Raw genomic sequence first — 21,653 nt, forward strand, 5'->3', positions numbered from 1 at the left:
GGCCCATTAAGCCTGGGACACTATTGAACAACAGAAAGACATCCCCTGGTAGAAGAGGGCACCGGTCTGGGTGCCGTGCGGCAAGGAAGCTGCTTCTGGTTGACGCACCTCCGCCCAAAGGGGGGTGGGGGGCAAAGTAAAAGGAAAGGTTTAGTGTCTCATGTCTGTGTAATTATTTTGCCCTTTATCATTACAGGTTTCTTTCTAATCTCTGTACACTTACTTTCTTGGCATCAGAATCCTCTCTGCCCCACTCAGGTATCCCCTTGTGTGAGCTCAGTCCCCACCACCTGTAGACTCTTCCCTCGGTGTGGAGGAATGATTCTCGGTCAAGGGTTCTGTTGCCCAGCTCCCGCGTGGGAAGAGATCTCAGAGCCCCTCACCAAGCAGCCACATGGCAGAAGCCCCTGTAGCTCTTGCCATCTCCATACACCTATAATCTGCCTTCATCCTCACATCTCATCAGTTACCGTCTATAGCCTTTTCCATGCACACAGGTGAAAAACATCCATCCATGATATGTGAGAGGGTACAGTTAGTCAAACAACTTGTAACTCTATACAGTGAAAATTCTCTTCAGCTGTTTCCAAATGTGGCCTATGGTATATTCATAGGTGAGAATAAGGAGTGGTACTTGTGATAAATTATGAAGGGGAAAAATAAGTATAACAAAGAATGGAGACACAGCTATATGTAATTGCTGTTCGGACATAGAAGGTGTCTGCAAGGGTATCATAGAAACCCTTACCAGAGTTTTCTCTAAGACAGTAGTTCTTAGCTGGGGGCAGTTTTACCCCCCAGGGTGGCAGTGTTAGGAAGCATTTTAGTTTGTTAGGATTAGGGGATACAAATGGGGAGAATCTAGAGGGTGGAGGCCTGGGACACTGCTAAGTAACCTACAGTGAACAGAACTGCACTTAAACAATTATCTGTTTCAAAATGTCATTAGTGCCCTTGTTGAGGGATCTTGCTCTAGACCATATGATAGGGGATTTGTGGAGATGATAGGGACTTTATACTTTATGCCTGGATCACAAACTACTATGACTAAAAGCTAAGCAGGAACCATATATGAACAAATGAGATCAAGCGTAAAACCAGAAAAGGTTGAGGTAGGATGTAGAAGTATAGCAAATCGGAAAGTGCATAACCCATTTAAAGTCATTCAAATTCAGATTAAAAAATAAAATGCTGCAGGGGCACCTGGGGGTGCTCAGTCGGTTAAGTGTCCGACTTTGGCTCGGGTCATGATCTCGCGTTTGGTGAGTTCGAGCCCTGCGTTGTCGGGCTCTGTGCTGACAGCTCAGAGCCTGGAGCCTGCTTCGGATTCTGTGTCTCCCTCTCTCTCTCTCTGGCCCTCCCCCCGTTCATGCTCTGTCTCTCTCTGTCTCAAAAATAAATAAACGTTAAAAAAATAATACAAGAAAAGAAAAGAAAAAAAAGAAAAGAAAAAATAAAATAAAATAAAATAAAATAAAATAAAATAAAATAAAATGCTGTATTAGTCGATTAAGGTCCTTTGACTAGTTCGATTTGTCCATGAGCTGCCAGTTTCAGACTCACCTAAACTCTTCTGTACTGCTTAAATTGTTCCCACAAATGTGTATTACTTTATATAAAAAATACATTTAAAATACATGTGTGCATTGATAATATATATATACACACACATGCACACACCCCTCATACAGATACCCACTCAGTATGTAACAAAAAGCATGATGCCTGCTACTTTTCTCAGAACTTCTTGTGGTCCTCTCCATATTCTCATTGTCATAGCCACCATCTTAGTTGAAGTATTGGTCTTCTCTTTACATTACCATAGTTTCCTTCTTAACTGAATTTACAACCCATTCCAGCCATTTCTAGACATGTCGCATTGTTTCCTCTCCATCAGACATGGATGGCCACTTAAAGAACTACCTGAGAAAGCCAATCAGGTATAAAAGCAAAAGTCATGAAATCAATACAAACCAAAGTCAGACACATGGTATTATCTATAACATTTTATATAGATGATACAGTAAAGTTAAAACTTGTGTTAAGCAGCATGGTCAGTAATCAGATTTGTGTTTTTAAGAGCTTGCTCTGGCAGCATTTGAGAGATGAGATCAGAAGAGCAGACTTGCAAGCTCCTGAGTGGCTCAGTCACTTGAGCGTCCGACTTCGGCTTAGGTCATGATCTCATGGTTGGTGGTTTGAGCCCCACATCGGTTCTGTGCTGACAGCTCAGAGCCTGGAGCCTCTTCAGATTCTGTGTCTCCCTTTCTCTCTGCCCCTCCCCCACTTGCACTCTGCCTCTCAAAAATGAATAAACGTTTAAAAAAAAAAAAAGAGCAGACCTGAGGAGCACCTAGGTGGCTCAGTCAGTTAAGCATCTGACTTCAGCTCAGGTCTTGATCCCATGATTCGTGAGTTTGAGCCCTGCATTGGGCTCTCTAATGTCAGCACAGAGCCTGGTTCAGATCCTGTCTTCTCTCTCTCCCTCTCTCTCTCTCTCTCTCTGTCTCTCAAAAATAAACTTTTTTTTCTTTTAAAGAGCAGGCTTGAAGTGGGGAGACAAGGTACATTATTTTTCTATTGTTGCCTTAACAAATTACCACAAACTTAGCAGCTGAAAGCAACAGACATGTATTGTCTCACAGTCCTGTAAGTCAGAAATCTGAGATGGCTCTACTGTTCTGGAATCTGTTCTGGAATTTGTAAGACTGAATTCAAGGTGTCGGCTGGATGGACTCTTAACTGATAGTCTGGGAAGACTCCATTTCCATGTTCATTTGGGTTGTTGACAGAATTTAGTTCCTTGTGATTATAGAACTTGGATTTTCTTGCTAGCTGGAAGGGTGGTGGGGGGGGCATCCTTAGCTTCTAGAGGCTTCTTTCTAGTTGTAACACATGGGTTCTACATCTCAAGGCCAGCAGTGGTATGTCAAATCCTTCTCATGCTTGGGATTGCTTCCTTTCTTAAGGTCAGCTGATGAGTAACCTTAATTATATCTGCAAAGTCCCTTTACAACATTACCTAGATGAGTGATGGACTGAATACCAGAGACAAGAATCCTAGAGAAAGGTTGTTAAAGATACTGCCTTTCACACAAGTTAAAAGACTACTATGGTAGAGCTAGGGGGAAAGATGAAGGCTTTTTTTTTTAAGATCTTATTTTTAAGTAATCTCTACACCCAACATGGGGCTCAAACTTACAGCCCCGAGAGTTGCATTCTCTACTGACTGAGCCAGCCTGGCACCCCTGAACACTTTTATTAAGTAAGACAGGAACAATGGGAATGGAGGAAGGAGGATGAAGAGAGGTGTTAGGAGGTAGATCTAGACACTTTGGTCACTGATCAGAGAGAGGAAGAGAGGGAAAACTTCAGGGAAATGGACTTTGCAGAGCCATGAAAATGAAGCCTGTGCACCTGCAGAGGAGTGCACTTTGGGCAAGCTTGCCGGTTCTTGTGGAGAACCCCGGCAAGTCTCAGTGACTTGGAGGAACTGTCTCTCTCTGAAAGCAAGTGTCAAAGATGGGGCTGCACAGCAGCACTGATCGGAAATCTGTATGAGGAGCAGGTAGACACTGGATGCTTTGACCTCCCCCTGTCCTACCAGTTTACTTTCTAGAGAAACTGAACCAGAGACACACCAGCCTTGGAAACACCAAGCTTAGTGGAGATAAAGGGAGAGGCATTATATTGAAAACCGGCACTCCCCAGACCCCTTTCTTCACTTCTAGAATTCTAGGAGGCATATTTTACTTCCTAGCAGAAAATTAGATGATTCTTCTATGAAAAAATGGAATGGCCTTAGAATAAACACAAATAGATACTGATTTTAAGCAGTGGCCATATCTCCAGCCAGATTATCCTGCATTGACTTCCACCAGTGCACAGGACCCATCCAAGCTCAGAGTTTACACTTAGCTTTTGAATAGCTCAGTCTTAATTGTGAATGAAGCCAAGACCACCAGCCACTGCTTCTGAGTTCCCATTTGTCAGAGGTAGGCCTGCCTTTCTGGGAGCCGTGTTAGGTTTAGGATGCCACCTATTTATTTTGACCCCCAAAGCAGGTCAGCAACCCAGAACCCAGCACCGTTTTCACTGTTGAGGGCCACTTCCCAACATACTTCTATTGCAAAACTTGCCATCCGCCACTGCCATCCCCATCTGGGAATTACTAATTAGTAGACAACGTTCGCCTTTCTCTGTTTTTCAAAACTGAGATTTACCATAATCCTTTTGAGAGGTGGTATACTTACATCAACTTCCTAGCAAACCTCAGTGGAAAATTAAATGTTGGTAACTCACAACCATGTTTGAAAAGCTGCCAACTTCCTGCTTTGGGGTTGATTGATCTATTTCTTGTGGTTTCCAGAATTTTGTGCTTAAATCTCTTGTAGGAAAGGTTATTTTTAGTTCTTAAATCTCTGAATAGATTTCTCAGCATCTTTTAAATTTACTGAATTAGGATTCTAAGCTTTTAAACATTGAATAATACCTGAGGCAAGGCTTAATATCCCCTTGCCCCTCAAAGCTAGGAAGTGTTTGAGTTCATTAGAATCCACTGAAATACTTTAGTGAAAGTGCTTTTGTCAAGGAGATAAAATGGTTGAAGAATTGGGGGATGGAGGAACCTGGGAAGTTTCAAAACCAAAAGGGCAAGTTAGAGAATTCTAAAAGAATTCACTTTGGTTTTTTCTTTTGCTTTAAAAACAACACACCAGTAGAAATGGAAATATATGAAAAGAGAGTCACTCTTACTTTTAATAGGAGAAATGTAAATTTAAAGCCAAAATGAGATAAGTATCACCATTAGCAGAGATGTTTTTAATGGACATATTTGTTGGTGGGGTTTTGGGATGATGGTGGGGTTTGGAGCTGATGGCCAAGAAAGAATTCTTGAAGACGTCTTTGATGCAAAAAAAGACTTTTGGTGGGGCTCCTGGGTGGCTCAGTCAGTTGAGCGTCCGACTTCGGCTCAGGTCATGATCTCGCGGTTTGTGGGTTCGAGCCCCGCCTCGGACCCTCTGCTGACAGCTCAGAGCCTGGAGCCTGTTTCAGAATCTTTGTCCCCCTCTCTCTCCATCCCACCCCTGCTTATGCTCTGTCTCTCTCTGTCTTTCAAAAATGAATAAACATAAACAAATTAAAAAAAAAAAAGAATTTTGGTGCAAAAAGGTGACAGGGCCTGTGGGCACAAAGAGCTGCACTGGGGTTGTGACGGGCAACTCATTATATACCACCAGGTTGGGAGGGGGTTATAGACAATGTAAGACTCCAAGGAATTTTGGAGGCAAGGTTTCCAGGACCTTTAGGGGTGAACTGCAATTATGAAAATGCCATTTATTACTGTTTAGTAAAGCCTCAGTCATGAGACCCTTCAGATGTATATCAGGGGCCATAAGCTTGGAGTATGATTGCCAGCGTGTATCTTGGGGGAGTTGAGATAAAGGAAGTTTCCGAAGGAATTTTTTATATGTTAAAGTAGACTTACAGGATCCTGGGGGCAGGATAATGTTAGGCCTAGACTCCCTTTTGCCCCTAGCAAAGTGTCATCACTGAGGCAGCTGAGCCCCTAGAGGGACTCTGCCTATTTCAAGGACTTGTAGACAGTAAGGGAATTTAATTTTTCATTTGGCTTTGTTTCCCACATTGCCATGGCAAGCACATAAACCCCTTGATCTAATATCACCCCTAGTATCTTGAGGAGGGTGATATTAGAGCTTTTCTTGCAGTTTACTAAGTTATCCGTAAACTGAAGGAGACTCCTGTCCTGCATGACTGTGACCTCTGTCTGTCAACCATTTGCTCTTTCCTTTCCCCGATTCTTGGGCAGCCAGCAGTGTCCGAGGAACATCACACATATCCCACCAGGCGGGGGGTGGGGCGTTGCTGTTAGTCTGTACTTTGCCCTCAGCTTGCCCCACACTCCCTCATCATTGTGCTAGTATAAGTGTGAGGAAACAGGCACTTTCCTGCATTGACAGTGGACCTGTATATTGATTGGTACAAACCCAAAGGAGAGAGCAATGTGTCAAAATCTGTCCCCATTTAAAGCACCCAAGACCTTTGACCCAGCAATTCTGCTTCTGAGAACTTATTCTACATGTATGTAATGTGTAGGGATATTATAACATTGTGATAACAGAGACTAGAACAACCTAAATGCCATTAATCAGAAGGTGGTTAGACATATTATATTGTTTATTCAAATAATGCAGTAACATGCAGTCATCAGAGAAATAGGGCAACCCTTGTGTACTGATATGGAAAGAGCTTGGAGATATATGTGTAGGCAAAAAAAGCAAGATAAAGGTTAGTGTGCTACCATTTGTTTTTAAAAGTAAAAAGCATAATGAGGACTGCTAATGAGTACAGGTTTCTTCTGGGGGTGATGAAATGTTCTGGAATTAGTGGTGCTGGTTGGACAACCTTGTAAGTATACTAAAATGAACTGAATTGTACACTTTAAAATGGTAACTTTTATGGTATGTGAGTTATATGTCAATAAAAATACAGAAATCATAAAAGGTATAACCTATGCGCAGAAAAAAAAAAAATCTCTCCAAAAGAAATTGGTCACAGAGATAGCTTTGGGGGATGAGATGGGACTGGAAGGTAAACTTACTCTTCACCATAAGCACCATTGCATGCCTTTTGAGTTTTGATATATGTGCAGGTATCATCTAGTCAAAACATTAATAGCTTATAAAAACAAGAAAATCTGTTGATTTTTAAATCTACTTTAACATAAAAGCAAATTTCTAAGATTTTACCTAATATTGTGCCATTCCATTGTGATTTAACTTTTATTGTCAAGTTAGCAAACTAGGAAGTACTTGGAAATATGAAGAAATTCATGTTCAAACTAATTAAAAAGGAAAAAAAACTACAAAAGTGTAAGCTACCAGAGAAAGTGGGCCATGCTAATTAGAAGGAATTAATTGGGTAATTGCATTTTACCTACTTAAATTCCCCCGTCACCTTTAATTGGAATAACTTTCCTCTTTACTTCCAGTCCCTAAACCATTGTGTGGTATTGATAGTGTTGTGTAATAAGGTTCTGAATCCCACATCAAGAGTGGCTTTATTTCAGTGGAAGATTCCATAAACTCTGTATGGCTGACAATAATGGAAACAACCTTGGGATTATAGAAGTTGTTATTGAACCTGGTTAACTAAAAAGAGAATCTCTTTACCCGAGTATGCTGATACACCATTATAAATGATTGAGGTGATTTGAGGGACCTTGAAGAAAAGGCCAAAAGGGAGGTAAAAATGCAGTGAGAGATTATCCGCACAGCTCAACAAGGTATTTACTCAAGGATGTCAGTTGTGCATGTATTTGATCACTTTTTATTCCTACACCCACTCCTCTTATCCCCTAAGTGAAAATTGGTCCAAAGGATATTGAGTGACTCTGAATGTCTTAGAAAAATAAATCTTAAGAAACTAATTTGGAACAGAGGTGTCTTTCCCACACGTGGAGACCAATGTTAGGATAGAAAATTCTATGCCCTAATTTTAGTATTAGCACAATAAAGACCCCATCTTGCTTTTTCTCCTATTGCTTTTACAAAGAGTAATGTGATCATGAAATAGAGAAACTCAGAAGAGAGAGGAAATCTACTCACCATGTAATTGTTTTAGATACATCACCAAAGAAGATGTTGCTGTAGCCTCACTGGACAAGGTCAAGAATGATGGGGGCCATGTTCGTCTGATCACAAAGGAGTCCAGGCCACAGGACCCTTCTACAAAGTAAGGTTTCATTGACTAATAGGACATAATAGTACCGTGTATACTCCTTTAAATTTGTGTATGCATATTTGTAATAATACTTTACCCTGATGTGGCCACCTTACCGGTTAGAAAAAGCTTTCCCAATATTTCACAACAGGTAGCTCCTCCACCCTCGTAACAACCCTATGAGGAATAGGATGTCCTCACCTTAGAAATTAGAAGGATCCTGAGACCAGGTGGACCAAGTGACCTGCCCAAAGCCATTAGATGCTAGGAGACCCGAGGTCTAATCTGGGCTCTGCTTCCCAGTCATGAGCTTTTTCTATCACAAAGAGTTTTTCTTTTAACACTTCTAACAAACAGTCCTGAAAAAAAGGCAAGCAGCTGTTGTAATTCCATGTAGGACTTTTCAGCATAATTGAGTAATGTACCTTTTCCTTTTATCTTAACAAATTTTTAAAAATTATAATTAATAAATTGAGTGCATGTCCTGTGTCATTTCTAATTTTGAATCAAATCAAATAAGAGTTTACCTGGAGGAGGCACATATTTAGCAAGTCTAATGTTGATAGTTCCTGTCAACACCATTAGCTTCTTGGCTGTGTCACTTTACGGATGTGACTGTTTCTGGTAGGCCCACAGGGGCTCCCCGAGAGTGTCGTGGAAGGCTTCATAATGGTCTCTGTGTCCTAGTGAGGTGTGTGGCCCAACACATGTAGAGTACAGTAGCCCCAACTCCAAGTGGGGTTTTACATTAGCCCGTCCTTTCCCAGATTGAAGAAGCATTTTTTAACTTCTCATTTTCCAACTTCTCCAGATGTTTCAAAGTCTGGTTGTTTAACTTGAAGATATATAAACTCCCAAGAGAGGCAGCGTATTTATATTCAAATGAATTTTTTTAACACATCATTCTTTCCTTCATTTGGCATGGAGCATCGAGTGCTGACTGTGGCTGTTTCATTTCCACACTCAGTCACAGAATCCATGAGTCCTACATTTACCGGTTATCAGTATTGAAACTTTAAAGGCTGTTACATGAAGTAGTGACTATTTAGACTAGTGTACGTGTTCATTACTTAGTCAACGTTTTGTTCACTTCCAGAAAGTTCCTTGATGATGGAGTCTCTGTCCCATTTCTAAATCCCTGCATAGCCCAAGCTGATCTCGCTGTGAAGCCTTCTGTATCCAAAGGCTATCTGCAAGCTGTGGATAATGCAGGAAATCCACTTTGCCTTCGCTGTCAGCAACCCACCTGCCAAACTAAGCAAGAGTGCAAAGTGAACGCTTGGGAGTCACGGTTTTGCTCTCTGAAATGTCAGGAAGAGTTTTGGATTCGATCTAATAACAATTACCTGCGAGCCAAAGTATTTGAAATTGAACACGGTGTGTGTCAGCTATGTAACCTAAATGCACAAGAACTCTTTCTACGTCTGAGAGATGCTCCCAAAAGTCAGAGAAAGACTCTACTAGATATTACCTGGATCTCAAAGCTCCCATTAGAACAGGTAAATTATAATCCTTTGGCAGAGAGAAGGCAGCATTGTATTGAGTGATGAATATTGATTCATTTTCTTTTTTTCAACTTTATAATAAAGCAGCTTTCGAAAATATGCACTCAAAAGTAGAGAGAATAATCAACCCGTATACCCATTACCCACCTTGAACAGTTATCAACATTTTGCCTTCATCTGTCCCTCACCTCAGTTCTTTTTTTCTCCTGGAATTATTAAAAAAAATTTTTTTTTTAATGTTTGTATTTATTTTTGAGACAGAGAGAGAAAGCATGAGCAGGGGAGGGGCAGAGAGAGTCTCCTGGAGTTATTTTAAAGCAAATTCCAGACAACATTTCATTTCCTCTTTTATTTTTTTTTTAAGTGATCTCTGTGTCCATCGTGAGGCTTGAACTCATGACCCTGAGATCAAGTCATATGCTCTACTGACTGAGCTAGCCAGGTGCCCCTCATTTCCTCTTAAATCCTTTCATTATGTATCTCCCACAAAGACTTTCTCCCTCCCTCCTTTCTTTCTTTCTTTCTGTCTGTCTTAAATATAATCCCATACCTGGGTACCTGGGTGCTCAGTCGGTTGAGTGTCTGACTCTTGATTTCAGCTCAGGTTATGGTCCCGGGGTCGTAGGACCAAGCCCCACATCGGGTTTTGTGCTGAGCATGGAGCCTGCTTGGGATTCATTCATTCATTCTCTCTCTCTCCATCTCTCTCTGTCTCTCTCCACCACCACCCCCCCCCCCACCGCTGCCCCCTCCTGCCTCTTCCCTGCTCATACTCTCAATAAATTCATACATAAATTTTAAAAATTCCCATACTCCAGTACCCATTATTACACCAACAGTTATGATTCCTTCATTTTAAGTACAGGCTTGGTTTCCCAGATTGTCTCAAAAATGTCTTTTTGCAGTTGCTTTGTTCAAATTAGGATCAAAATATGACCCACCCACACATTGTATTTGTTCATTATGCCTCTTATGCTCCATTTAATCTATATCACCCCATCCCATTTTTACACCATTGATTGTTCAAGAAACTGGATCATTTGCCTGTAGGATTTCCTACATTATGGGTTTGTCTTCCTGTATCCTCATGGTATTATTTGACATGTTTCTCTATCCCCCTGATTCCAGAATTATAAGATATAGCAGCTTAATTAGATTCTGATTAAATTATACTGGGGAGAGATCTTAACAGAGGATACATTCCATGGAGAAGTACCTATGGTCTGGTTGTCACTTTTCATGATGTTAGTATTGAACGACCGGGGCAAACAGCCCCCAAAATATAGTTCATTACAATGAGAAGAAAACATTTATGTTCATTCCACTGTAAAATGTAATTTTAGCAGAACAGTTTATGAAAAAAATATTCTTAGAAAACAATCATCAATATTCACTTTTATTTCCAAATCTCAGCTGGTTTCTAATGTGATCTAATCAGCCCTAAGTTTCAAACTAGAGCAAAATGTGTAATTTTGTAGTGTGCTTAATTTTAAAAAATCACTCCTGAGCCATTCTGTGCCCACTAAAATATTGGATAAATTTCTGCCAGTTGGTCAAATCACACATTTTTATTTATTTTGTATCACCAAATTATGACAGAATTAATTAATTAAGCATTTCTGCAAAAATGAATTACCATGACTTTGAGAGCTAGGGAATTACTTCCTTCATGATACCCAGAGTTCCTGAAATATCCTTTTGTCTAATTGGTGAGGCACACACTGCACCCACCCCAGGGGTGTCAGCCAGACTGCAGTCACTGCTGCCTCAGAGTGGAGGCTTCCAGAAGACACACAATGAGAAGACTCAGGACATCTTGAAAACAGCCTGTCCGGGACTGTGGAAGTAACATAGTCTACTTCTAAAACAAAAGTGCTCCCGGGCGCAGCAGCACCATAGGGTTCATACTGGGGAGGGCCAGTCAGAGAGGGAGTGATTGTTTTAAGAGTTCAGTCTAGGATGTTGAAGACTGACTCCAAGTGATTTGTTTGCCAGGGCATTACTAGGAGGAATACAGAACCACATCTGGATTCAAGAGTCTGTCAGAAGAGGGACTATTCAGAGTAAAAGAATTGGTTACAAAGAGCAGACAAAATGGATTTTTTTCCTAAGAATGAGTCATTTGCTTGATGCACAAGATGGCCATGTCTAACTGCTTCTAACAGTGCCGGCCTCTGCTAGACGGAGGTTACTGCTCCTGCTTGCTGCCTCTTGGGGCTCCTTTTGGGCTGGGCACTGGGGGTCAGTGTTCCTCTGCCTCCACATGTCAGACAAGCTTCCTTAAAAGTACTTGAGACATAGGTTCCCAGGGCTGGCAGCATGAAGCTGATTTTAATGTTGTCCTTGTCCAAAACCATGGAAATAAAAACAATCTTTGCATTCATCTTTATCATATTTAAAAAACTACAATTCTGTGAGCTGGTTTTCCTACCTCAGGTAGAATGTTAAAATACATCTTAATGTAGGTCATCACCAATAATATATAAAGTGTGTATGTGTGAGTTGGCCTAAATACTGCTGCTTTAAGTGGACATCTTAGTTTATTCCAGATATGCAAGTGATAGAGGTCTGTTGTAGAAACTTTGTCCCAGTCCATGTTAATTTTTAGAGGTTCCCAGATGAATGGCAAAAAGGTTCCGGGTGATAGCCATTAATATTAAACTCTCACTATGACAGGAACAAATGAACTTGGGTCAGTGGTTAAAGATTATGTGACTCAATAATATTCAGAAGTTTTTGATTTCCAATGTGTCCTTATTCTTTTCACAGTTTTGTTTTATTGACTATATAAACTAGCTCAAAGGTGCAGAAGCAAGTAATTTTTCCCAATCTGTCAGGAGTTGTGGTATTTTATACTTGTTTGTAATTTTTTCAAAATGGGTTAGGTAAGGGAAAAAGAACTTTTTCAGAAATGTATTTTATTGCTTTCAAATTGCTAACCTAGAGGCTTTTTCCTATTCACAATAAAAGCTATAAAAAGCCATCCTAATGTATTTTTCGCTGTGATTTTGCTGTGTAAACATGATTGCACAAGGCAAAACCAACCGTTCCCACAGTGTATGTTGAAAAGTGCTGATCTTCTGTTCTCATTGTAGCTTAATGAAATGATAAGAAACCCAGGAGAAGGGCATTTCTGGCAGGTGGACCACATCAAGCCCGTGTCCGGTGGCGGAGGACAGTGCTCCCTGGACAACCTGCAGACCCTCTGCACAGTCTGTCACAAAGAGGTAGGTGAAGCTCTGCACACCTGTTTGACTTCATCCTGGAACATCAAATGGAGAATCGGGTATACAGTCCTGTGGAAGGTCATATGGAGGAATCTGTATCCCTTGTCTGGGACCCGAGATGCACTTATCCCTTTCATCACCTGAGTTTCCTCTTGAGACCTATGTAGGTTCTCTGTCACAGATAGAAGCTTCTTCCCTTGTAATTAATTCTAGGACAGAAAATTGTCACCACTGCCTAGAAGAAAATAAATATAACTTAACACAGTCTCGAAGAGACCCAGACCATCAACCAAAAGTTTGGTGAATTGGGGCAGCAACATATATTTGCATTCGCAGCTAAGGATGTCCCGAAATGTCAGAGAACATTAATAAATTATCTCTAGGGCCAACCCAGCTCAACATGCAAACATTATACTCCTGGCCCAAGTGTAAAACCTGTTCACCTTGGCACCTCTCTGAGCAATTACCTGTTGCTTAAAACAGGAGGGAAAAATATAACAGTTGTATTTAATAACTAGGATGAATTTTTAACAGGCAGTCTAGCAAAGGGATCTGATTAAAGTTTTCTTGGAAGCATACATTCCACATGCAACTTTGTATTCAACTTTTTTTCTAGTTATGGCAAGATTTAAGCATTTGCCCACATCCGTGATGAGCATTCATAATGTCTGTCCTCCAAAAAGGCTAACATCACTCTGTTGGGTACATGTCTACTGAACTTGATTTAGCTGTGCCCATACTGGTGAACTTGGAAGTTCATTCTTCTGTTTACACACTGTTCTTTACATTTTGAGGTTGTTCCTTCAGATAGATTCTGAAATGTAAAATCACTGAGTCCAGTGTTTGGATATTTCTGAGACAGTAGGAATTTATTTCCAAGCTGTTTTCCAAAGGACAGTGCTCCGTTATGCTCCTCCCGCCCTGTTGGTGGAGGCAGTGCTCACGTAACTGCACTCGTTGGGGCGTACGTGGTGGGAAAAGAATGGTCTTGTGGACCAAAGACACTGATGTTTTTTAAAATGCTGATCAATTGTATTTACACTCCTGAAAACTGTTCAGATCCTTTGCCAGTGTTCATAATGTATAAGCACTTTCTTAGCTTTCTTTTAATATTTTAGATTCCTCCATTCCTTCACAAATATAATTTTTACATAAATAGGATCTTGTAAGCAGAGTTGTTTTATTTTCACCTCTTAACCCTTTCTTCTCTCCCCACCCCTTCCACCTGGATAACTTCACACATACGTGAGCTTCAACTGGGGGAAAAGTCATCGGATTTCTCAGCTGTGAAAATTATTAGCTCATTCAAGAGTTATGCGATCACTTTTTTTAGATTCTCGTGAAAAATTTTATTTGTGGGAATAGCAGGAGAATCTAGTTCTGATCTACGTCATTTTGTTTTTCTGCACTGGCTTGGGGTTGGGAGTGGCTTCTGAGCCCATAGAATAGGAAACAGGCCTTGAATGACTGCACCGTGAGAAACTATAGGATGCCTTCTAGATGGTCTCCCTTGGGTGAAGAGAACCAGGGCCTCCTGTAGTCCCCAAATGAGGTATTCACAGTCTCAATGGGAGTAAAGCATCTGATCCTAAGTGAACCCAGAACTTCGGGGCACGTACCAGAGCTACTGCGGTCCTCTGCTAGTGCGTGTGTTGATAATGTAGATTCTTCCAGAATAACGAAATGCAAAGAATTTTTGAGTTTCTGAGGCCAGTACTTTTTTCCTAACAAGTGTACACTTGTATATTTTTTAACTTTTAGAGAACTGCCAGACAAGCTAAGGAAAGAAGCCAGGGGAGAAGACAATCTCTAGCATCAAAGCATGGATCAGATATCACAAGATTTTTGGTAAAGAAATGAAGTAGAAAAATTTTTCAATGGATGACAAATGGTTTGCATGTGGAGGAATTTAACACGAAAAGTTTTGTCATGTGTCTCATTTAAAGAGTGAGAATTTTCAGAGCAAAACTCAAGAATTCAACTTTCCTTTTCATATTATATGCTTTTAGTGTTCGCTACCTTCTGAAAGTACTTAACACAAACTGAGATACAATAATAAATATTTCTGTGGCCTTGATTTCATGCAGACTCTCAATTATGTTTCAGGAAGGTTTTGTTAAGCTTTCATTTCCCCCTACAGTACTTTAATCATGGTATTATGTCTAGATTGTATTTGAAAAATATACTCTCAATTACTTGAAAAATGCTGCTGGATTAGTGTTGGTTCCGAACTGCTGTGTGTATAAATGGAACATTGGGAAACTGTAAGGGAAATTTCGGAGGCAGATCATTCAGGAATTCTGGGTCAAGCATGAGCATCCTGGTTAGCATGCAAGAGAGACCCTTGTTCACTAACTGCCTCCAAAATGGGCTTGGGGTACACATTTGGAGTGTTGCCCTGTTTGTTGTATTTCTTAGCTAATTGTCTTTATTGAAAAGATGCTTCTGAGAAAAAGTTAATTGGACCTATGTTGTTGGTAGACAAATCAGGTAATTTTTAAAAACATTTAAAAACTTGAAAACATAAAATGTAAAATTCCACTTTAACTGAAAAATGAAGTTTAAATTAATGCATAAAACTAGGCTTACTATCAAAGCACCCTTTGTCTCCTGATTATCATTTTGTTTTTAAAATCCTATCTTATTAAAAGTATATTCATGGTACCTCTTTTAAAAGGAATGAGGATAAAACACTTCATTCGAAAGCATGATCAGATGGAGATATAAGTTTCAAAAATACAGTGGGTGGCTCAGTCAGTAAAGCATCGGGCTCTTGACTGTGGCTCAGGTCATGATCTCAGGTTTCGTGGGTTCAAGCTCCATGTCAGGCTCCTCGCTGGCAGTGCAGAGCCTGCTTGGGATTCTTTCTCTCTCCCTGTCTGCCCCTCCCCCACTCACACGCACATGCTTCATCTCTCTCTCTCTCTCTGTCTCTCTCAAATAAATGAACTTTAAAAAAATACTATGGTGGGGCACCTAGGTGACTCAGTTAAATGTCTGACCAGCTCATGGTCACGATCTCACAGTTCTCAGGTTCGAGCCCCGCATCAGCCTCTGTGCTGACAGCTCAGAGCCTGGAGTCTGCTTCAGATTCTGTGTCTCCCTCTCTCTCTGCCCCTTCCCCGCTCATGTGCTCTCTCTCAAAAATAAACATTAAAAATGTTTTTTTTTTAATTTTTTTTTTCAACGTTTATTTATTTTTGGGACAGAGAGAGACAGAGCATGAACGGGGGAGGGGCAGAGAGAGAGGGAGACACAGAATCGGAAACAGGCTCCAGGCTCTGAGCCATCAGCCCAGAGCCCGACGCGGGGCTCGAACTCACGGACCGCGAGATCGTGACCTGGCTGAAGTCGGACGCTTAACCGACTGCGCCACCCAGGCGCCCCTAAAAATGTTTTTTAATAAAAAAAATACAATGGTAATATTAACATGTAATTGATATTCAAAAATAAAAGCATGATAACAAAAATAAAATCAGGCTACAATCCTGCAAAATGTCAAAACCATGAAAGAGTTAGAACTATACAAAATCCAGGTCTAGAGAAGAATATATTCTTGAAAGGCCCATTTGTACATACTGTTTGGATGTAAACTTCATTTATTTATATTTTTAAACTTCATTTATTTGAGCACTTTACCGCTTTAATTAGTAGCTGGTGTTTTACGAATGTAGAGGACTTGTTTTTAGAAAGACTATACAATCATGAATTATCCTTCCAGAGTTGTTATTAAGTTTATAACTATTTCATTGTATGAGATCAAATAGCGTTTATTTTATAAATTGGGTCGGGCTTTCTTTTGCCTCCTTTCTGCTTTGCTGGTCAGGCTCTTTGCAGTTTTCTGCCTCATTGCCAGGGTAACCTAGGATTCCTCACGGTTGAGAGCTGAGAAACCGGCAGGCTGCTTTTCCTCCAGCATGGGGTGTTTGCAAGTGAGACTTAGGTCTAAGTAGGTCAGATGTCAGTGGAGCTTGCTCTTTAGATTAAACTGAGGTGGCAGTTCTAGGAACAAAGTTCTCAGATGTAGGAAATGTATGACGGTTTGAAATGAAATGACCCATGAAGATGGTCTCTCTTTGCAGATTTCAAAATCCCAACCAAATAAAAATGCTTATAAGAACATCAAAAAGAATAAAATACTTAGGAACACATTTAACTAAGGAGGTGAAAGATCTGTCCACTAAAACTACCAGAATGATGAAAAAACTGGAAAAGATACAAATGGAAAAATATTCCATATTCGTGGACCAGAAGAATTTATATTCTAAAAAGGTCCATACTACCAGAAGAAATCTATAGATGTGGTGCAGTCCCTATCAAAATTCCAGTGGCATCTTTCATAGAAATAGAAAAAATTTTTTCTAAAATTTGTATGGAACCACAAAAGACCCCCAAATAGGCAAAGCAACCTTGAGAAAGAACAAAAAAGCCAGAGGCATCAGGCTTCCTGATTGCAAACAAGTCTGTAGCAATCAAAACATTATGGTATTGCCATAAAAACAAACCCTAGATCAATAGAAGAGCACAGTCCAGAAATAAATTCATCCAGAGATATTAAACTGACTTTCAACAAACAAGCCAAGAAAATATGGTGGAAAAAAGAGGGTCTCTTCAATAAATGGTGATGGGAAAACTGGACCCCCCACTTTATACCATACACACAAGTCAACTCAAAATCAATTAAAGACTTGAAAGTAAGACCTAAGACAATAAAACCTCTCTAAGGAAACAGAAATGATTTAGCTCCAAGATGGTGGCTAGGAAGACCTCCTCCCACAGACACACTGAATCTGTACCTGCATATAGAATATTTCCTCCTGAAGAACTGAGGACTGATTAAACAGTTTTTGTACAACAAAGGATAGAGAGACCACATAGAGAATAGCAGGAGAAACAGACACGTTAGCAACGGGAACCCCAACCCTGATGTAAACTTCATTGGGTAGGGACAACACGGAAGGACCCATGCACAGATTCATCCATGCTGGGGCATGGAAAAAGAGCAGCAGTTCAAAAGGCAACTAGACTATAAGTGAACCCACCCCAGAGGATCCAACAAACTGAAGAAACTGCTAGAACTTTCTCCAGACCCCAGACTTCAGCTGTCCCGCCAAGGTGAGCCCAGTGCAGTGTACATCAGGTTACTCCCTTGGTGTGCCCATTGCAGCTCCAGCCAACTTACCAAGGCAATACAGGCACAAAGCACTCCAGGACACCCCAGGTCTCCATCTGTTTCAGCTTCAGCCAACTCACCAGGGAACACCCTAGTATGGCTGGAACCATCCGTCCAAGGTACCCCATGCAGAGAATGCCCTGGGACCACCTAGTGCGTGCCCACTTCAGTTCCAGCTGTCCCACCAAGGCACCCCTTTTTGGAGCACCCAGGGACCCCTGCTCTGTGCCTGCTTCAACTCCAATCATCTTACCAGAGTAGCCTCAGTGTAGATTGCCCAGGGAACTCCCAGACCACACCCCCTACAGCTCCAGCCAGCCAGCCAAAATCACCAGGCATACACAGTCTACACCAGGGATGTTCTTACACAAGGCCATTCATCAAGAATGGGAGACGTAACTGTTCTCTAATTCATAGAAACAAACACAGAAAGTCAAACAAAATGAGACAGAGGAATATCTTCTGAACAACAGAATAAGACCAAAGTTGAGGAAAAAAATTAAATGAAATGGCAATCTATCTGGGAAGATGTTCAAAGTAATGGTCAAAAGATGCTCATCAGACTTGATAAAAGAGTGGATGAATGCTGCAAGTATCGCGATTCCACATTTCAAAGTACACTACAGAGCTCTAGTAATCAAAACAATATAGTACTGGCACAAAAATAGACACACGGATCAATGGAACAAAATAGCCTAGAAATAAACCTACACATATATGGTCAATTAATCTATAACAAAGGAGGCAAGAATATACAATGGGGAAAAGACAGTTTCTCTAATAAATGATGCTGGGGAAACTGGACAGCTGCATGAAAAAAAATGAAACTGGACCACTTTTTTACACCATACACAAAAATAAACTCAAAATGGATTAAAGACCTAAATGAGAGATCTAAAACCACTAAAATCCTTTAAGAAAACACAAGCAGTTATTTCTCTGACATCAGCCATAGCAACATTTTTCTAGATTTGTCTCCTAAGGCAAGAGAAACAAAAGTAGAAAAAATACTGGGAATACATGCAAATAAAAGCTCTGCACAGCAAAGTAAACCATCAACAAAGCTGAAAGGCAACCTATGGAATAGGAGATATCTGCAAATATATAGAGGTTAATATCCAAAATATATAAACAACTATAACCCAACACCAAAAAAATTAATAAAAATCCAATTAAAAAATGAGATTGCTTGAAAAGACATTTTCCCAAAGACGATATACAGATGGCAAGATATACATATGACAAGATGCTCATCACTAATTATCAGGGAAATGCAAATCAAAACCACAATGAGAAAATTCACCTCAGTCAGAATGACTAGTATCAAAAAGACACAAAATAACAACTGTTCACAGGATATGGAGAAAAAGGAACTCTCATGTACTGTTGGTGGGAAGGCAAATTGAACATGCACTATGGAAAACAGTATGGAGGTTTTTGTGAAAATTAAAGATAGAAATAACATGATTCAGTGATTCTAGTGTTGGGTATTTACCCAAAGAAAATGAAAACACAAATTTGAAAAGATATATGTACCCCTATGTTTACTGCAGCATTATTTACAATAGCTAAGATATGGAAGCAACCCAGGTAGCAATCAATGGATGAAAGGATAAAGAAGATGTGGTATATATACAACGGAATATTACTCAGTCATTAAAAAGAATGAAATTTTGCCATTCCCAACAATATGGATGGACCTAGAGGGCATTATGCTAAGTGAAATAAATCAGACAGAGAAAATAAATACCATATATTTTCACGTACATGTGAAATCTTAAAAAAGCAAAACAAAAAAACACCCAGAAACAGACTCTTAACAGAGAACTAATGGCTGCCTAAGGAAGAAGGATAGGCAAAATAGGTGAAGGGATTAAGAGGTAAAAACTCCTAGTTATAAAATAATAAGTTATGGAGATGGAAAATACAGCACAGGGAATATTGTCAATAATTAATAATTGTGTATGGTGAAAGATGGGAACTACACTTATTGTGGTGAACAGTATATAATGTATTAAACTGATGAATCACTGTTATACAGTTCAAACTAATATAACATATCAACTATACTTCCAGAAAAATAGTGGGTGAGCTTCTTGATAGCTTTTGCATTTGACATCAATAGCAACAAAAGCAAAAATAACCAAGTGTGACCACAAAAACTTTAAAGTTTCTATACAGTAAGGAAACCACTGGCAAAATGAAAAGACAACCTACTTGGGGTGCCTGGTTGGCTCAGTCAGTTAAGTCACTACAGCTCAGGTCATGATTTCACCACTTATGAGTTCAAGCCCCATGTTGGGCTCTATGCTGACAGCTAAGAGCCTGGAGCCTGCTTTGGATTCTGTCTCCTTCTCTCTCTGCCCCTCCCCTGCTCACACTCTGTCTCTCTCTCTCTTTCAAAAATAAATAAACATGAAAGAGAGAGGGAGAGAGAAAGAAAGAAAGAGAAAGGGAAAAGAAAAGAAAAGAAAAGAAAGAAACAAAGAAAGAAGGAAGGAAGAGGGGAGAAAGAAAGGAGAGGAAAGACAACCTATAGGAAGAGAAAAATTGTGCAAATAGCATACCCAATAAAAGGTTAATATCCAAAATATATAAGAAACTCCTACAACTCAAGAGCAAAAAAATAAAATAAATTAAAAAAGAACCCAATTTAAAAATGGGCAAAGGACCTGCACATTTTCCCAAAGAATGCTTAAAATGACCAATATTACCAATCATCAAGGAAATGCAAATCAAAACCACAATGACATATCACCTCACACTGGTCAGACTGGCTATTATCAAGACAACAGAGAATGTTGGAGAAGATGTGGAGAAAAAGGAACCCTTGTGCACTGCTACTGGGAATGTAAATTGGTACAGCACCTATGGAAAATGGGTTGGTTCCTCAAGAAATTTATAATGGAACTACCATATGAGACCAAAACCACACTACTCTGTATATATCCAAAGTAAATAAAACCAATATCTCAAAGAGATATCTGTACCTATTCATTGCAGCTTTATTCACAATAGTTAAGGTATGGAAACAACCTAAGTGTCTGTTGACAGACAAATGGATAAAGAAAGTATAGATACCTACAATCTACAATCAATATTATTCAGTTTTTAAAAAGACATAAATCTTGGTGGGGTTCCAAGATGGCATCATAGGAAAATCCTGGGCTCACTTCCTCCCACAGACCACCCAAGTTACAAATACGTATATAGAATAATTCTCTCTGAAAAAGACCTAAAGACACAGAACAACTCTTCTACAACACAGGACAGGAAAAAGAGAGAAACCCACATAGGAATTGGTAAGAAAAGCAGAGAAGTACTCTTGCCAGGACTCCCACTGCCAGTGCATCAACCCACAAGAGGGAGGGATATCACAAATTCATAGCTTCTCTTTGAGGAGCAAGAGGTTTGACATCCAAATCAGGCACCTAACCCATGGGACCTGCTCTGAAAAGAATACCCCCCAAAACAAATGCCTTAGAAAACCAGCAGAGCTAATGTCCAGGTAAGCCAGAGGACTGTAGGAAACTGAGATCCTGCTCTTGAAGGGTTAACACACAGACTCACTTGCTACAAGTCCTAATGCAGAGGCAGTAGTTTGAGAAGCAGCTGGGCTATGTGTGAGGGAAGGTCATTTACTAGTCTTAGGGAGCATACCAGAGGAGCAGGGGTCAAGTATAGATCTCTGCAGAGAGAGGTGCTAGCAGGTGCCTTTTTAATTTCCTCTCCTTCCTTGCTAGCCCTGTGCTGGCCAGTGCCATTTTTGGTGCTCCCAATCTTCCTTATGAGTGCCACTTGCATGCCACCCCCCCCCCCCGCCAATGTCCTGCAGCCCTGCCCTATCACATGCAGCCCAGTGCTTATCCACTGTGCCTGTACCCTGTGAGATCTGACATGTGGACTCAACCCCAACAGTGTTCATCCACTAGGGCCCCCAGCCCACCAGACCCCAGCCCTCCAACCCCCACACAACTCCATAGTGGCCTCTGCCTTGCCACATCC

General features: G+C 40.4%; 1 protein-coding gene across 1 annotated transcript in view; it reads left to right on the top strand.

The window, feature by feature from the left end:
- ZRANB3 (zinc finger RANBP2-type containing 3) overlaps positions 1 to 14,552 on the top strand; it is a 303,611-nt gene extending 289,059 nt beyond the window's left edge. The window contains exons 21-24 of the mRNA XM_047084772.1: positions 7,645 to 7,755; positions 8,840 to 9,242; positions 12,344 to 12,475; positions 14,237 to 14,552. Coding sequence (XP_046940728.1) covers positions 7,645 to 7,755; positions 8,840 to 9,242; positions 12,344 to 12,475; positions 14,237 to 14,335 — 745 coding nt within the window. The 3' untranslated portion in view covers positions 14,336 to 14,552. The remainder of the gene's footprint in view (positions 1 to 7,644; positions 7,756 to 8,839; positions 9,243 to 12,343; positions 12,476 to 14,236) is intronic.
- The last annotated feature ends 7,101 nt before the right edge of the window (positions 14,553 to 21,653 follow it).

This window comes from Lynx rufus, unplaced genomic scaffold (assembly GCF_022079265.1).
Source record: "Lynx rufus isolate CCGP_SWC_20201006 ecotype Redwood Valley unplaced genomic scaffold, mLynRuf1.p SCAF_2, whole genome shotgun sequence".
Lineage (NCBI taxonomy): Eukaryota > Metazoa > Chordata > Mammalia > Carnivora > Felidae > Lynx > Lynx rufus.